This window comes from Pipistrellus hanaki (genome assembly GCF_964339955.1).
Source record: "Pipistrellus hanaki genome assembly, chromosome: 1".
NCBI classification, from domain to species: Eukaryota; Metazoa; Chordata; class Mammalia; order Chiroptera; family Vespertilionidae; genus Pipistrellus; species Pipistrellus hanaki.
The window spans coordinates 1,746,146-1,761,805 of NC_140503.1; the positions used below are offsets into that span (position 1 = coordinate 1,746,146).

General features: G+C 48.6%; 1 protein-coding gene across 8 annotated transcripts in view; it reads right to left on the bottom strand.

The window, feature by feature from the left end:
• MARK3 (microtubule affinity regulating kinase 3) overlaps positions 1-15,660 on the bottom strand; it is a 76,974-nt gene continuing 61,314 nt past the window's right edge. For 4 of the 8 annotated variants that reach the window (XM_084871595.1, XM_084871592.1, XM_084871599.1 and 1 more), the window contains 5 exons: positions 13,601-13,704; positions 9,315-9,572; positions 5,139-5,165; positions 3,421-3,465; positions 1-874 (listed from right to left, as the gene is read on the bottom strand). In XM_084871595.1, the coding sequence (XP_084727721.1) occupies positions 529-874; positions 3,421-3,465; positions 5,139-5,165; positions 9,315-9,572; positions 13,601-13,704 (780 nt within the window). In that variant the 3' untranslated portion in view covers positions 1-528. The remainder of the gene's footprint in view (positions 875-3,420; positions 3,466-5,138; positions 5,166-9,314; positions 9,573-13,600; positions 13,705-15,660) is intronic. The other 4 variants (XM_084871597.1, XM_084871593.1, XM_084871594.1 and 1 more) reach the window with 3 other exon arrangements.

A 15,660-nucleotide genomic window follows, 5' to 3' on the forward strand; every position in this document is an offset into this window, starting at 1 on the left:
TTTTACTGAGAAAAAGTGAATTTTTAATTATCTTGTGAATCTACTTAGAAAAACACAAAGCAAAGTTCACAACTATAAATTTAAACCTTTTGCACTAGAAAACACACAAACAAACACAAAACCACAGGCATGAACTGTAAACCTGTACTAATTACCAGCTAGTCTTACGGTTAATTCTTAGTAGCTCAGTATTTCCCTCCTTGGCAAGTGTAACAGTTGTAGCACCAATGGCCTCCCTGGCTGCCGGGGGCGGCTGGGCAGGAGATGCTTCTGCAGGCGCCGCCCCGCTCGCACCCCCACAGGAGGCAGCCCCACAGGAGGCAGTGGGGATGGAGGCCGCACGCTGACCTTCGGGGCGATGGAAAGAAGACAGAGGGCACACGTGTCACACAGCTTTAATGTAGTGCATTCGTAGAAAAGAGGCCAGGTCCGCTCCCGGGCGTGCTCTCGTCCTTACACTGATACCATGATTGAGAAGATGCAGACGTTATTGCCTAAGGTTACCTACACATTCCCACAGCGTCCCGGCTACAGCTTTAGCTCGTTGGCAATCTTGGAAGCAATGTTTTTGAAGGCGATGGACGTCCCCGATATCCGCTTGAAGCGCACCCCGTTCAGAGACAGCCGCGGCAGCTTGCACACCTCCATCTCCCACTGCACCAGGCTCTCGGCGTGCCCGTCGCCGTGGACGCAGAAGAGCAGGAAGCGCTCCCTCTGCTCGTAGTCGCAGTTGTTGGCGTCCAGTACCTTGCGGATCTCCCGCATCATGTCGCCGGGGTCCATGGAGCTCGTGGTTTTCATGCTCCAGGTGAAGCGCAGGGAGCGAGGCTTTGCTTCTTTGTTTTCGTCCCTTTGCTCAGCAGATACGTTGCGACTGAAACGCACAGCGGCAGGTTTATTTTTATCTGCGAGGGGCGGCGGCCCTCCATTCTAGCGCGTGCACGGCCAGCTCTCCAGCACGGGGGAGCCGGGCCGTTCTCCTGCACAGGCTCACACGTGGTATCTGCTTCTTTCCTAAGAAATATTCATCTATTTGCTTCCCCTAAACCACAGGCCACACATGCAGAAAATCTACCTGGCTGTTAAACCTTCACCAGTCATGTACTTACTAAGAACATTAAGTCATGTGCTTACTAGAATTAAGGAAACAGTTAAACCAGGCAAAGCAGAAAGAGAGAGAGCTGCCCACGTGTCCACAAGCTCAGCTCTGCCCCAGGCCGAGCGCAGGCGGAAAGGAGCCCCAGCCCCTCACAGGGGCTCTGCTCGGCTCCTGTGACGCTCAGCTCACTCACAGCCCTGCTGGCAAAGGGACTGGGGATAACGGGAGACTCAGCAGTTTAACTTGCTTTCCCTGCCACCAGCCCCTCAGGCTGAGCAGAGAGCAGTGTGTGTGTGTGTGTGTGTGACGCACTCTCAAAATCCCCTCCACCTACCTCTGTATTTTTCCTTCTACTTTAATTTAAACACCTAGTTTCACGTTTGTTTGTTTTTTAAAAAAATTCTTCCATGACATTATCTTGCTAGTGTAGGGGTGTCGAACTCAATCAGAGAAGGGGCCAAAATCTAAAATCCAGCCTAAATCGCGGGCCGAATGGTTTACTGAACAGTCATAAACTGACAATGTCATAAATGACAGCGGAGTGCAGTGATGACAGCGCGGTGCGGGCCACATTGCAAGGCCTGGCGTGCTGGATTTGGCCCGCGGGCCTTGTGTTTGACACATGTGTGCTAGTGCAATAAAAAGAAGTGTTAAGGCTTATTTGTTGTTGAGCAAAAGTGACCAGTTTGACTGCAAACTATGGACTCTCCATTCAAGCCGAAGTCCCGCATCCCTAGATGTCACAGCCAGGTTCTCCCGAACCCCAAGAACAGGCCTCCTCCTACCTTCCTGTTATCACTGCGGACACACTGCCCTGTCTCCTGTGTGTCACGCAGGCCTCGGGGAAGGTGTGAACCTAACGCTTGCGCACTGAGCACAGCAGTGTAAACATTAATCTATGGCCACGGGGCCGCAGGGCCCACAGTTCCCTGCTGCTGGCCTGCTGGCAGACATTCCATTGGACTCCACCCACCAAAGCTGACGGGAAGCTTCCCTTCACAAACCTGTGTCGGGCACTGACTAGGCAGCAGAGCGCACGGCCGCAGGCGGGGAGGGGAGGAAGACCGCCCCGAGGAGCAGCGTGCCAGCGGAAAGGCACCGCAGTGACCAGAGCGGCCCAGAGCCAGGCGTGCCCACCTCCTGGGAAGGAGCCCCGGGTCCCACACCACCACTTCCATGTGCGAGCAGAGGCCCAGGGCAGACGTGAGCAAAAGTGCCAACAGGTGGGCTGGGCACAGTGTGCCCACTTGGTTGTCACACACCGGGAGGCAGGTCCTGTGACTTCCTATCATGGAGGGGAACATGCTCAGGACAGCTATGGCCTGCTCCAGGCCCGTGCCTCACGGGTTTGCGTCTGATCAAGGGCCCGCAGGGACACGGTTGGCCGGGCTCTCGTTCAGAAGAGGCACACGCAGAGGGTGCGTTAGGAAGGCCAGCAGGAGAGCCAGTGTGGTCCATCGGGCCCCGATGCAGCACGTGGCCGCCTCTGAAAGGGCTCAGGGAGGGGCTACGACAGAGACAGCTCTGAGCCTCGCTGGTGGCTCCTTCGCCCCAATCTGAGCAATGACAGCTACACCAAATTTTAAAGCACAACATTCGCCTGGCCGGCACAGCTCTGTGGTTAAAGGTGGACCTATGAACCAGGAGGCCACATGCTCAGAATGCAGGCCCGATCCCCAGCATGAGGTGTGCAGGAGGCAGCCAACTGGTGATTCCCTCATCATTGATGTTTCTACCCCTCTCTCCCTTCTGCTCTGAAATCAATAAAAACACATTACAAAATAAAAACAAAACACTTGAAAACATAAGCACTCTTCTAAAAACCTAATTTGCCCTAACTAGTTAGCTGCCAGCCTGTGGAATGAAGGGTCCTGGGTTCAATTCCAGTCAAGGACACTTGCCCGAGTTGCAGTCTTGATTCCTGGTAGAAGGAATCAAGCCTGCAACGATTCTCTCTCATAGTTGATGTCTACCCCCTCTCTGAAGTCAATAAAACATATTGAAAAACCTAATGTGAAATTTCTACCCACCACTTTCATTTTTGAGATCTATGCTAGGAGTCATTGCTCCCCCCAAACTCAGACCCAAGTTCCTGTTGTTAGGGCCCAGGCAGCGGCACGCTGGCGCCCTCCTGTGGACCTGGGGTGTAGCGCAGCTCTGGCCCAGGCCCAAGGCAGGGGCAGCAGTGGCACTGCCTCTTCCCAACCACAGAAGCCAGACAGACCCACCAAAGCAACACACTGACAGCAGGAAGAGCAGCCCCGCTGCTACATTTTTTTTTTTTTAAACATAAAACATATTTAAAAAGTCATTTCCCTCACCTGGAGCCCTCATATCTCCCGTTCCTCTCATATTCGGTCGGAAGCCTGAACGCACAAACGCAGAAGCAGAGAGTGGGAAAGAGAAAAGAGATCTTACACAGCAGCACATGACCCCCAAGCAAACCAAGACCCCCAAGTCACCGTGAGCGTAGGCCCCTCATGGTGACCCCTCAGCCCCCTCCTCCCAGGTGCCGGAGGCATGCCGGCCTCTAAACCACTCCCCAAAGGGCTTGCTTTCCGTGAAAGGGAACCGGGTTTACCCGTTGAATTCTACATTCATGTAGAAAATCGTCTTTCCAAGAAAAATCTGGAAACTAGGAAGATCAACTCAAAGCCACCCCCAGGTGGAGTTTCCCTCAGAAGAAGTGGTCTCCCAGTGTTTGGTAAAGACCCCCGTTAACCAGGCCCTCAGGGCGCACCGTGTCCCTGAGTAAGACACAGCAGCCAGCCTTCCCGGGAGCCGAGAGGCACAGGACAGGCGGCCTCCAGGCAGACTTTCTGCCTCGCGGGTGCACTGCAAGGTAGTGAGCCACATGTTTGGTCTCTTTGCTGTCAGCATAAAAGATAGTCATCTCACCCTGGCCAGTTTGGCTCAGTAGACAGAGCGTCAGCCCTTGGACTGAGGGCCCTGGGTTTGCGTCTGATCAAGGGCACGTACCTCAGTTGTAGGCTCGATCCTCAGCACTGGTTGGGTTATGCGCAGGAGGCAACCAACTGACGTGTCTCTCTCACAACTGATGTTTCTCTCTCCCCCTTCCTCTCTCTAATATTAATAAACAACCTCCAGTAAGGATTAAAAAAAAGTCTCCTGGTAGGAACAGCATTCACTACAGTGCTTTAAAAACAAGACATGCTTGCATGGAGGGCGGGCTCAGTGGTTGAGCATTGACCTATGAACCAGGAGGTCAGTTGGATTCCTGGTCAAGGCAGATGCCGGGGTTGCAGCTCAATCCCATGTGGGGCATGGAGGAGGCAGCCAATCAATGATTCTCTCTCATTATTGATGTTTCTCTCGGTCTCTCCCTTCTTTGAAATCAATTTAAAAAAACAAAACAAAACAAAACAAAAACCACACACACACACAACCTCCCCCCTCCCCCCCCCAGATACGCTTTCTTCAGTGGTTAGTGGAAAGCGCTTTAAATAAAATACTATTTACTCCTCAACTCTGAAAACATCGCAACATTTCTGCTATGCAGTGTCCCGAACCTAACAGACCATGTCTTACACGTGTCTCTAGTTTCAGAATATGAGCTCATTTCCCTCTCACTTCAGGGCCTTTTGGAATCCAATCCGCTATGAAATAGAAAATGACGACACACACAATCACAACTTACCTCTGCCCGCCTGAGGCTGCCCATGAAATCTACACTAATGTTACTGCACATCTCATTCCTCAAACAGAAGCATGCTGAGTGTTATTAGTATGAAGACAGAATTATTTGGATGCTAAATAATTCTACCCAAGAAAGAAAATGCACAGAGCATGCGTAGGCCTCGTTATGTGGGTGCCACAGTCCCTTTAAAAATGCCTGAAAGAGTTAATCTATTTCTTCCCAGTTTCCTTTTAAGGAAATAAGTATTTAGTTCTCAGCAGAAAGTTTAGTTAAAAAAAAATAAAACAAAAAACAAAGGGCTAAAAAGCCAAACCTGATGTTAATTGCAGGAACCATTTTGGGGTGAGGATTGAAAAAAAAATACATATATATAAATCCTACCTTTTGATAAACCTGAATGACATGTTTCTAAAAGAAATTAAGCCAAAAATAAAAATTAACAAAAATGACTTGTACAAATGAAATATAAATTCAGTCAATTATAAAGAGAAAAAAACAACAAATAAAACAGGGCTCTTCTCTGTCTAATAAACAATGAAACAGTGATATGTGTTGAAAAAGTAAAGTTATTACAGATAATTGAAGATGTGATCTTTTAATTATAAACATTAAATTAAATTAAAAATCTGTACTTGTAAGCAAAAACTCAGCAGTGATACTGACATTAGTTGTAATGAATTTACTTAAGGCTCTTCACAAGGCTCTATGTTAAGACAATAAAGTCAACATCTTGTTTGAAATAAATGACTTAAGTCATTTGCACTAGACTAGTAAGAAAACAACAATTTTCAATTTTCTTCAGAATATGTAATAAACAAAAATTTCACGTTATTATACAGAAACATTAAAAATGTCATTATAAAATGTTTAACCATTAAGAGAATCATTGCTTACTTCAGGAAGGTAGTTTAAACATTAGCAGCAGTTATAAATTACTTTTTAAGAAAAAGTAACTTATGAGGGTTTAAAACGAAGCAGACGTTTCAGTTTCAGATTGAAATGAAACTGCATGGCAGTGTAACAGTGGGAGTCATTTTATGTTTTAGTAATAAACTCAAAGCGCTCCATTTAAAAGAAGTGCCTTTGCTTGTAAAGTATGTTAGGAAGATGCTTAGGCTGTAAGAAGAGAATCTGACCAAAGACGTGACATTGCCGGCCAGTGGTCTGACCGCTCTCACCTTCCTAGGCAGGAGCGGCCCGGCTGGTCAAAGGACTGCGGAAGCCTCCTGGCGGCACAGGAGGCATGTGTGTGCCGCTGACTGACTGAATGAATCCCTGTTCTGTTTTGCTTTCCTAATCTGGGTGATTCTGGCAGTGCTCGAGACATGGACCCATTTAAAAGTATCTAACTACTGCAGGTACTACCACCAAGCACTGCATAATCAGATTAAAAGTGGTACACAGCAAGTAGAGAAGATCCTGCGTTGAAAAGATTTTGTAGGCCGAAACCAGTTTGGCTCAGTGGATAGAGTGCCTGCGGACTGAAAGGCCCCAGGTTCGATTCCGGTCAGGGGCATGTACCTTGGTTGGGGTCACATCCCCAGGGGGTGTGCAAGAGGCAGCTGATCGATGATTCTCTTTCATCGATGTTTCTAACTCTCTATCCCTCTCTCTTCCTCTCTGTAAAAAAATCAATAAAATATATTAAAAAGAAAAAAAAAAGAAAAAATTTTCTAAGTAATAAAATACTACCTAAAGGCAGTGTTATTCAACAGTTTGAACTGAAAACTGATTAAAAGTCTTTAAAATATGTTTTCATTCCTGAGTCTTCTACCTGAGGAAAGTCAAGATTATCGGTCACAGACCTAGGACTGCTTTTGGGCACAGGCCTGAGAGGTGGCAGGGCCCGCAGCTAACCCACACTACAGGGCATTGGGGCAGCCACCCACACTACAGATTATTGGGGCACAGGGTGTAGGTTCCTGGTGCCTGCTCTCTGCCCACCGCACCAGGGCAGGTCTCCTGTGCGGATTCGAAGTGCCAACCGGAGCCTGTCAGGCACCTGACTGCAGTGTTGCGGCTGTCAGGGGAGGGCCAGACACGGAGCAGACTACGGCAGAAGGACTGACTGTCTTTAGGAATAAACTGACTACATCTGCCGGAGCACCAGGGAGACTCACACCTCAGCCTGCACATTTGCAAACGAGGGGATGGCGCTGTAAAACAAGATGACCCCCTAGAATTTTTAAACAAGAAACCTCAGCCTCCAAGCTCGAATCAGATTCAGATGCCTGAAACAACGCAGCTAGAAGTGAGGGAAAGGCCTCCTGCCAACCACAGCCCTCAGAGCGCCGCCCCTCGGGGAGCACAGTGCAGTGCCTTCAGGCCTTTTCGGGCAGAGCGACGGGCTCAGGACTGCTTGGCTGTGGGATCGTAGCCTGTGTCCATCTCTCTCACCCACACCTCTGGGTTCTTCCATACAACCGAGTGCTACCTACTTCACGGGGCAGATGGTGGAGACTGTGTGTGTGTGTAAAGTGGGGATAGCTACACCTGAAATTCTACAGACATCTACTTATCTTAGTGCTCAGCAAGCAGTCCAAAATGACTCCTTTTATCAATGATAGCACATGTATTAAGATGATTTCTATTTTTAAAATTATATTTTTATTGATTTCAGAGAGGAAGGAAGAGGGAGATAAAAACATTCATAATGAGAGAGAATCATCAATTGGCTGCCTCCTACACCCCCTCTCCCCAAAACCCCACTGCGCCACGCCAGCGGGGCTTAAGATGATTTTTTAAAAAAGCACAGAGGAGCCGAAACCGGTTTAGCTCAGGGGTAGAGTGTTGGTCTGCGGACTGAAAGGTCCCAGGCTCGATTCCGGTCAGTGGCATGTACGTTGGTTGCGGGCACATCCCCGGTAAGGGGATGTGCAAGAGGCAGCTGGTCGATGTCTCTCTCTCATCGATGTTTCTAGCTCTTATCTCTCTTCCTTCCTCTCTGTAACAAAATCAATAAAATATATTAAAAAAATTTTTTTTCAAAAATAAAAATAAATAAATAAATAAATAAATAAATAAAAAGCACAGAGGAGACAATTAAATAAATTCAAGGATTTCAATCCTTGAAGTGTAGGGCTGCGACCGGACTGCTAATGACTAGTGCTTAGGCAGGCCGACCGCTGCCCCTCCTTCTGTGCTCACAGGGCAACCCAGGCTGTCCAGCCGGCAGCAGGGCCTGGGGGAAACAGCCAGGGAATGACACTGGCTCCTCCCACCCGTCTTTCAGGGCAGATTCCATTCCAGCCCAGTCCCAGAGGAGGCGGGCACAGGGAGGCCTGGGGTGACGCTGAAAGGGAGGAGTGCATTATGCTGGGGGGTCAAAAAACTCGCCCTGGACTGGACTGGAGTCCTGGCAAGACCCTTTAGACCTTCTGCCCTGCCCGGCCCGGAGCACGCGTCTCGGCAAAGGGGCCGGGAGAGAGTGAGACCGGCGAGCACCTGGCTGCTCTGAGTCGGTGCTCCTGATGCCGGAGGCCCCCTCTCTGGTGCTCATCACTAACATATCTGGGGAAACAGTTTGAGTGAGCCGTCTAACTTAGATGACTGATCTAAAATAAAAACTCTGGAGACTTAAAAGTGGTATTTAGTTTACAGCTTAAACACAAAGGCCCCGTGAAAACTGAGCAGCACGCTAACAGGCCGGAGGGAGAGGCCCGGGAGGCGCCTGGGAAGACGCTGCTGTCTGAGCAGCCAGACCAGCAGGAGGGTCTGACGCGGTGAGCCTCAGGACCCGCTCACACGAGGGCACGGCAGCATCGGGACGCGCAGGGCTCAGGCCTGGGAGCCCCGGCTAAAGGGCCTTCGCCTATTTGCTTGTGATACAAAGGAGCATCTTTCCCTTTTCCTCCAGCAGCAGCCCGTGTCCAGGCGCCTGCAGCCTCTACAGCTAGCTGAGGAGGTAAGTTACAAAACCTCAAGGGGTCCTCAGACGTGCCAAGGCCCGGAACGACAGCCTCCTGACACACGGCCAGGTAGTTTCCCTCTGACACACCCAGAGGTTTACCCGCACAGCTGCACCACGTCAGGCTCTCTCATTGAGTCCGACGGCTGCAGGATGGACTCTCAGTGCTCCCGGTGACAGCCGGGGGAAAGGAGGAACGGTGTCCTCCTGTGACCACGCGGAGTGCCAGCCCTGGACAATGTGTCATGCAGCCGGGCCGGTTGGCTGAGCATTGACCTATGAACCAGGAGGTCAGTTTGATCCCCAGGTTGCGGGCTCGGATCCCCAGTATGGGATGTGCAGGAACAGGCGATCGATGATTCACTCGCTTCACTGATGTTTCTCTCTCTCCCTCTCCCTCACTCTCTCTGAAATCAATGAAAAGGTATTCTTTAAAAAGTATGATGCAAGAACAGAAAGGAGCCGCGACCTCCCAAGTGCTGGGCAGCGTTTCCTGGGATCTCCTCTGAAAGCTTTCCAAGGCCAGTGAAAGGAAGAAGCCAGAAAACACGAGCTGAAGACAGGCTTTACACACAGGCTGGCTTTACACACACACACACACACAGAAGACATGTCTCGTTTTGCAGCAAACCAGTCCACCTGGCACTTACCTCCTTGTGAGCTTTGAGGTTAGTTTACTGAACAGATTTGCGGAGCCTCGGCTGCGGGCCTGTGACAGCGGCGTGGCTTCGTGGGACAGGCTGGGCGAGGCGGGCGGGCCGTTGTAGGTGGCAGTCCGCCGCTCGCGGGGCTGGCCGTGGAAAGTGCTGCGGCTGGCAGTGCCCCTGGGGAAGCGGACGCGGTCCGGGGTGGCCGCGCTGCTAATGCTGTGTGTGGACGCGACTGGAGTTCTCTGGTCAGGACCAGCGCTGCGAGATCAGCAAACACACAGATCTTACACTTTTGTTCACCGAATCCTGTATTTTTGCAAACACGGCACACGACAATTTACAGTCACAATATTCCTTTTACCTAAAGTGGAGAAGTCAGTTTTAATAAAACAAGACCCCAGGGGTGTCCCAGGACGGGCCTGGGGAAGCCCTGCCCCGGCACAAAGCCTGTGGTGGGAGGAGACAGCAGACAGATGCACAGGTGGGTTAAGTCTAGAGTGATTTCCCAACTGTAAAGTCTACCTGTGATATCAAATACCTACAGCTTCTTGGGAAAGGTTCCGTTATATTATAATGAATGCCACCCCACTAATTCATGGGGGTTCTCAAATGATAGCATTTTCAACAGTGTCCTGGAGCTACCCAAAGGTACATGAAAAGCAGACGGCGCCCACATTCTGTGGGCTGGTAGCAACATCACTCAGTGAGAGATTACGGTCAGTGTAAATAAGAAAATCCCTCCACGTACCGATGAACACTTATGATCAGTAACAAAAGCTGGCATTTGCTGAGTGCTGAGTCAGTGTCTGTGCTAAGAGGCTAAAGGCCCACACTCAACTTACAGGGCGCTCACAGGATGACGACACATGGAGGTGTGACACCACCTCCTCACGCCCGGGTTACCCTGACGGCTAGTCCATGCTGGATGGCCCGGGTTACCCTGAGGCTAGTCCATGCTGGATGGCCCGGGTTACCCTGACGGCTAGTCCATGCTGGATGGCCCGGGTTACCCTGACGGCTAGTCCATGCTGGATGGCCCGGGTTACCCTGACGGCTGGTCCATGCTGGATGGCCCGGGTTACCCTGACGGCTGGTCCATGCTGGATGGGCCGGGTTACCCTGACGGCTAGTCCATGCTGGATGGGTCATTCTGAGACTGACATGTGAAGGTGGAATAACCACAATGGGGTTAGAGTGAAAGCAGTCTGACGTCAGCACCACTACTTTCTTAGAAGATTCCTCATGGGGCTCATGCCAAAACCAAGATGTACTCTATACCTTTGCTCCACTGCACACCAAGGACTGGCATTACTTTTCACACGGTAAAGCTGATAAGACAGAAAGACTGCACTACTAAAATCAATGAATAAAGTTAACTTTAGCCGAAACCGGTTTGGCTCAGTGGATAGAGCGTCGGCCTGCGGACTGAAAGGTCCCAGGTTCGATTCCGGTCAAGGGCATGTACCTGGGTTGCGGGCACATCCCCAGTGGGTGTGCAGGGGGCAGCTGATCGATGTTTCTCTCTCATCGATGTTTCTAGCTCTCTATCTCTCTCCCTTCCTCTCGGTAAAAAAAAAAAAAAAAATCAATAAAATATATTTAAAAAAATTAACTTTAAAATGAAGAAACTATATTAAAATAAATGGTATTGCTTGGTGAGGCTTTAAGCCCGGAGCATCCCGTGCTCACCACGGAGTGCTGAGGAGAGCAGAAGAGCTTGTCAGAGCCATGTGGACAGCCTTTGGTCTAATCTCCCACAGAGGGTTCATCAGCCATGATCACTCTCATGTTGGAATTCTGTATAGACATTCACATGTGTAAGAATAAGTCCAATATATTCAAGGCTGAAAACAGAACTTAGGTCCTTTCAGAAAGTAGCATGGCCAGGTGCTCTGCAGCTCAGCAGGGTTTTGTCAAGGAAAAGAACATCCAGACATTATTCTAAAATTATGGGCCCTGTCTTGTGTGGTTTGGCGCTGACACTCCGCTTGGTGAAACATAAAGACAACACTTTTAGAAGCAAAGTGTTGCAATGACCGATGTTACCAGAAGCAATGAGGCCCAATCAGGATATGGAGTCAGCCCCACTGAGGAGGGCACCTGCAGGCAGAACAGATAGGCAGTGACTCCAAAGTGAACTGAACCATGTGGAAAAGAGGAAGTTGCAGAACATGTGCACAAACATAAAGTGTGTGTGTGGGGGGAGTGGGGGGAAGAAATAGATCTTGACCTTAACAGCCTCTTAAATAGTCTGACTGCCCGGGCCAGTATAGCTCAATGGTTGAGGGTCAACGTATGAAGGAAGAAGGTGATTCCTGGGAAGGGCACACGCCCAGGTTGCAGGCTTAATCCCCAGTAGGGGGCGTGCAGGAGGTAGCCGGTTAATGATTCTCTCTCATCACTGACGTTTCTCTCTCTTCCTCTCTGAAGTCAATGAAAATATATATATATATATATATATATATATATATATATATAAAAGCCTGACTGTACCTCAGACAACTGTACATTCTAAAGTTCAAAATGAAACTGATAAACAGCTCAATTGAGAACTCATGAGAAGAGGAAGAAGGGCCAGGAAACCACTTTTCGTAGTTCTACAGACTAAAATCCCTAACATGAGAAACTTCTGTCTAAGTCATCTATTGATATCTCTATTAAATCACTTTGAACTAGGAGAAATTTATAGATTTGAGAATATAACTAATAAAATTTATCAGCACAGACTACTATTAAAAATATATCAACTAGCATTTACAAGCTATCTAGCCCAGTTGCTGTACAAGTTATTAATAGTTTTTAATCGTAAGAGGCAATGTTAAAACAAGCACAGACCTAGGAACCAGAAAAGAGAATAGTGAGTGTAAATATTTCTAGAAATTCAATGAATAATTGCCCTGGGATGTTTGGCTCAATGGTTAAAGCACTGGCCCTCAGACCAAAGGGTGGCAGGTTTGATCCCCAGCCAGGGGTATGGACCTCACTTGTTGCAGGCTCCATTCCCTGCCCCAATCAGGGTGCAGTTGGGAAGCAACCAATCAATGTCTCTCTCACAGTGATGTTTCTTTCTCTTTCTCCTTTCTCTCCTCTCTCTCTCTGTCTCTCTGCATCTCCCTCTCTCCCAACCCCCCAACCCCCCCACCCCCGCCCACCGCCACTGCCTTTCCTCCCTTTCACTCTCTCAAAAAAGCTATAGAAATAATATCCTCAGATGAGGATGGAAAAAAAAAAAAGAAAAAAAGAAAAAAAATTCAATGAATAATCACATAACCTTACATAAGCTTTTGCCTTCATATAAAATTTAAGTGGTCTATGGAAGAAGGAGTGATAAACACTACATTCTGGTCTTAAGGATGAAGGAAGGAAGGGGAACCTTTGCTTAGGCTGTCACAGAAGTTAGTGGTCAAACATTTCATGTGACCATTGAGCCCTAAAGGAAACAAAGCTTACAGTACCACTTCAGAAAGTAGACGGCAGAAGAAAAGACGACCAATTTTGATGCTGGACGTGGGCATGCGACATGACCAAACAGTGTTCAAGAGAAGAGGTCAGAGGTCAATGACAGATGATGTGGATAATTTTCTAGATCTCTATCCAAAACCTTACCTGCTCACCACACTGGATTTAGTTTATACACCACTCTTCCAAAAAAGTAAATCCACCCAGCCCGGGAGACAGTGTTCTACCATCCCATCTTCTCTCTCTTCTCTCCCCCAAGGTCTCTGGACCCAATTCCTCTCACTTTCCCTAGAAAACGGCAGACCCCTCTCCTCACTGACAGGTTACTGTCAGTATTTTAAATCATGCTGGTGCTACGGATGCTCGCCTCTCCACCAGATCAGTCACTCAGAAGACCGCACACTCCCATCACTCTGCGAGCCTGGAAATACTGGTCCCCCGGCCCCTTTGGCAAACTGAAGGACCCCCACCCTTCCTGTCCCGACCTTGTGATCCACATCCTTCAAAGCATGGTTCCTTATCTCTCCCCCTTTCAGCCTTGATCAAGTTCCTCATGTGCACAAAGTAACCTTGATTTCCCTATTCCACAATCAGACCACAGTTACCACCTATCCCCTCTGGAAAAGCTCCTGGTTTAATTTAACCCTTTTAGTTATCACGTACAGTTGGCCGGGAGGATAAGTTCTAGACAGTGAGAGGAATTTGGAATTCCAGTATCTTGCTAAAAATTCACATCCAAACCTAACTTACTGCTAGAGAATACTTCCCATTATTATTTGAATTCTGATTATAAAACAAACTTCTTGCAAACAGGTAAAATTTCCTACCTGTTTTCTTTGCCATTCTGAATCACTGAATGTCTGTCAGCTGTAGTTCTTTCACTGCAAACGTAAGTATTTCGCCGTGTCATTCCGCCAGACGCTGTGTTACTCTATTAAAAAAAGGGGGGAGGCATTTTTGTCTTGAACTATTTAATGATTAAGCACAGTACACTGAGCAAGAAAACACACCTCTCCTTCATAAACATGAATCCCAGTCTTTAACGAAATCTACACAGAAATGTCAGCAGCACCGGCAAAAAGATCGGCCCGGAGAGAAGGCAGCACCCCACTCCTGGCAGAAGGAGGGAGAGGCAAGGAGGCAGACTGTGAAAAGCTGGCTGCCGGAACCCGTTAGCAATAACTCACGGATTACTAAAGAGCAAGATAGAGATCCACTGTTTTAAAAGCTAATCATTTCAAAATAAAAATTAAAAAGTACTATAAATGTAAGTGTACAAATAAAAGTTAAGATGTAAATATAGAGTTAAAACAATAAAACTAGCCTTGGCTGGGTACTCGGTTGGTGGGAGCGATGTCCTGCACACCAAAAGGTTGTGAGTTCGATTTCCAGAACTCTTAAACTCAACCAACTTAGAAATGGGCAAAGGACTTGGATAGCATTGCTCCAAAGAAGGCATGCAAATAAATGCCCAACAGCATACACACTGGTCACTAAGGAAATGTAAATCAAAGCTGCAAAGACTCAAAAAACACACACAAAAAAACCAAAAAAAAAAAAAACTGCAAAGACTCACACCCATCAGGACAGCCGGAAAAAATGGAACGAGGTGTTGGCAAGCCTGTGGAGAAGCAGGAGTGCTCATCTATGACGGGATGCAAAATGCGCAGCCGCCGTGGAAACAGCTGGGCCATGAGCCTGAACTCTGAAAACGTGATGCCAAGCGAGAGAAGCCAGGCCCAGAGGATGCATATGGTCGGGGTCCAATTACAGGAAATGTCCTGAACAGGCCACTCCACGGCAGAGCAAGTGGCGGGGCAGGGGCAGGGGCGAGAGGAGAGTGAAGGGCGCTGCAAGCGGCTGCCCTGCTGTGAGGGAAGTCTTGGGAGGAGAGCGGTGGAGGCTGTACCACACTGTGAACGTCCAGATGACACGGAACCCGACATTTTAAAATGGTTAATGATGGCACCTTAATTTCACATCCTTTTTTTAAAGCTACTACTTCCAAAATAAAAAAGCAAAGAATTAAAGTTATATCTAAGAAATTTCATCAGAGAAGACAAATTTTGAACAAAGATAAACACTGGCCAGGTGGCTCAGTCGGCTGGAGCGTCGTCTGGTGCACCAAAAGGTTGGTGGTTCGATTACCCGTCAGGGCACACACTCAGGTTGTAGGTTTGATTCCCAGCTGGAGCATGTATAGGAATCAACTGGTCCTGTTTCTCTCTCACACCGGTTTCTCTCTCTCTCTCTCTCTCTCTCTCTCTCTCTCTCTCTCTCTCCTTGCTCTCTCTCTAAAGGTCAATTAAAAACCCATCCTCAGGTGAGGGTTAAAAAGGGGAAAAAAAGAAGCTCTTAAAAGACAAAAAAAAGAAAAAAAGAAAAAAATAGGCACCTTTAATACAGCCGCGCAGACCATGCACAGCAAACTGCACAGACTAATGGAAATCAGTGCAGGTGACGGACAGTGCTTGGACCTATCCCCAAATGGCGGTGTGCAGTCGGGCAGGGTGACAGGGACATGGCGTCTTTCCTCTGGCCGAATTTAAACGGCAGGGCCAAAGTGACAGCGATGTTATGGCGACAGGGTTTGCTGGGATGAAGCCTAAGACCAGAGGACGGCACACAGAACCCTCGGGGCTCCTTTAAGGGCCTCCTACCCCGGGAGGCAGACCCCGGGGAGCAGCAGGCCCCCCTGCCTCCCTGCAGGGCTCTCAGGGGGAGGAGGGCTGTCACGGTTCAGTTTGTAGAGAAGAGCGTGGCCACAGAACACCCTTAGCACTGTTCATTCTCGCTGACTTCTCCCTGAAATTCCCTCAGAGTCTAAAGGTAATCCCTACGCTGGGTCAGACAGACACATGAGAACTGACAGGGACGTTTCTGACGC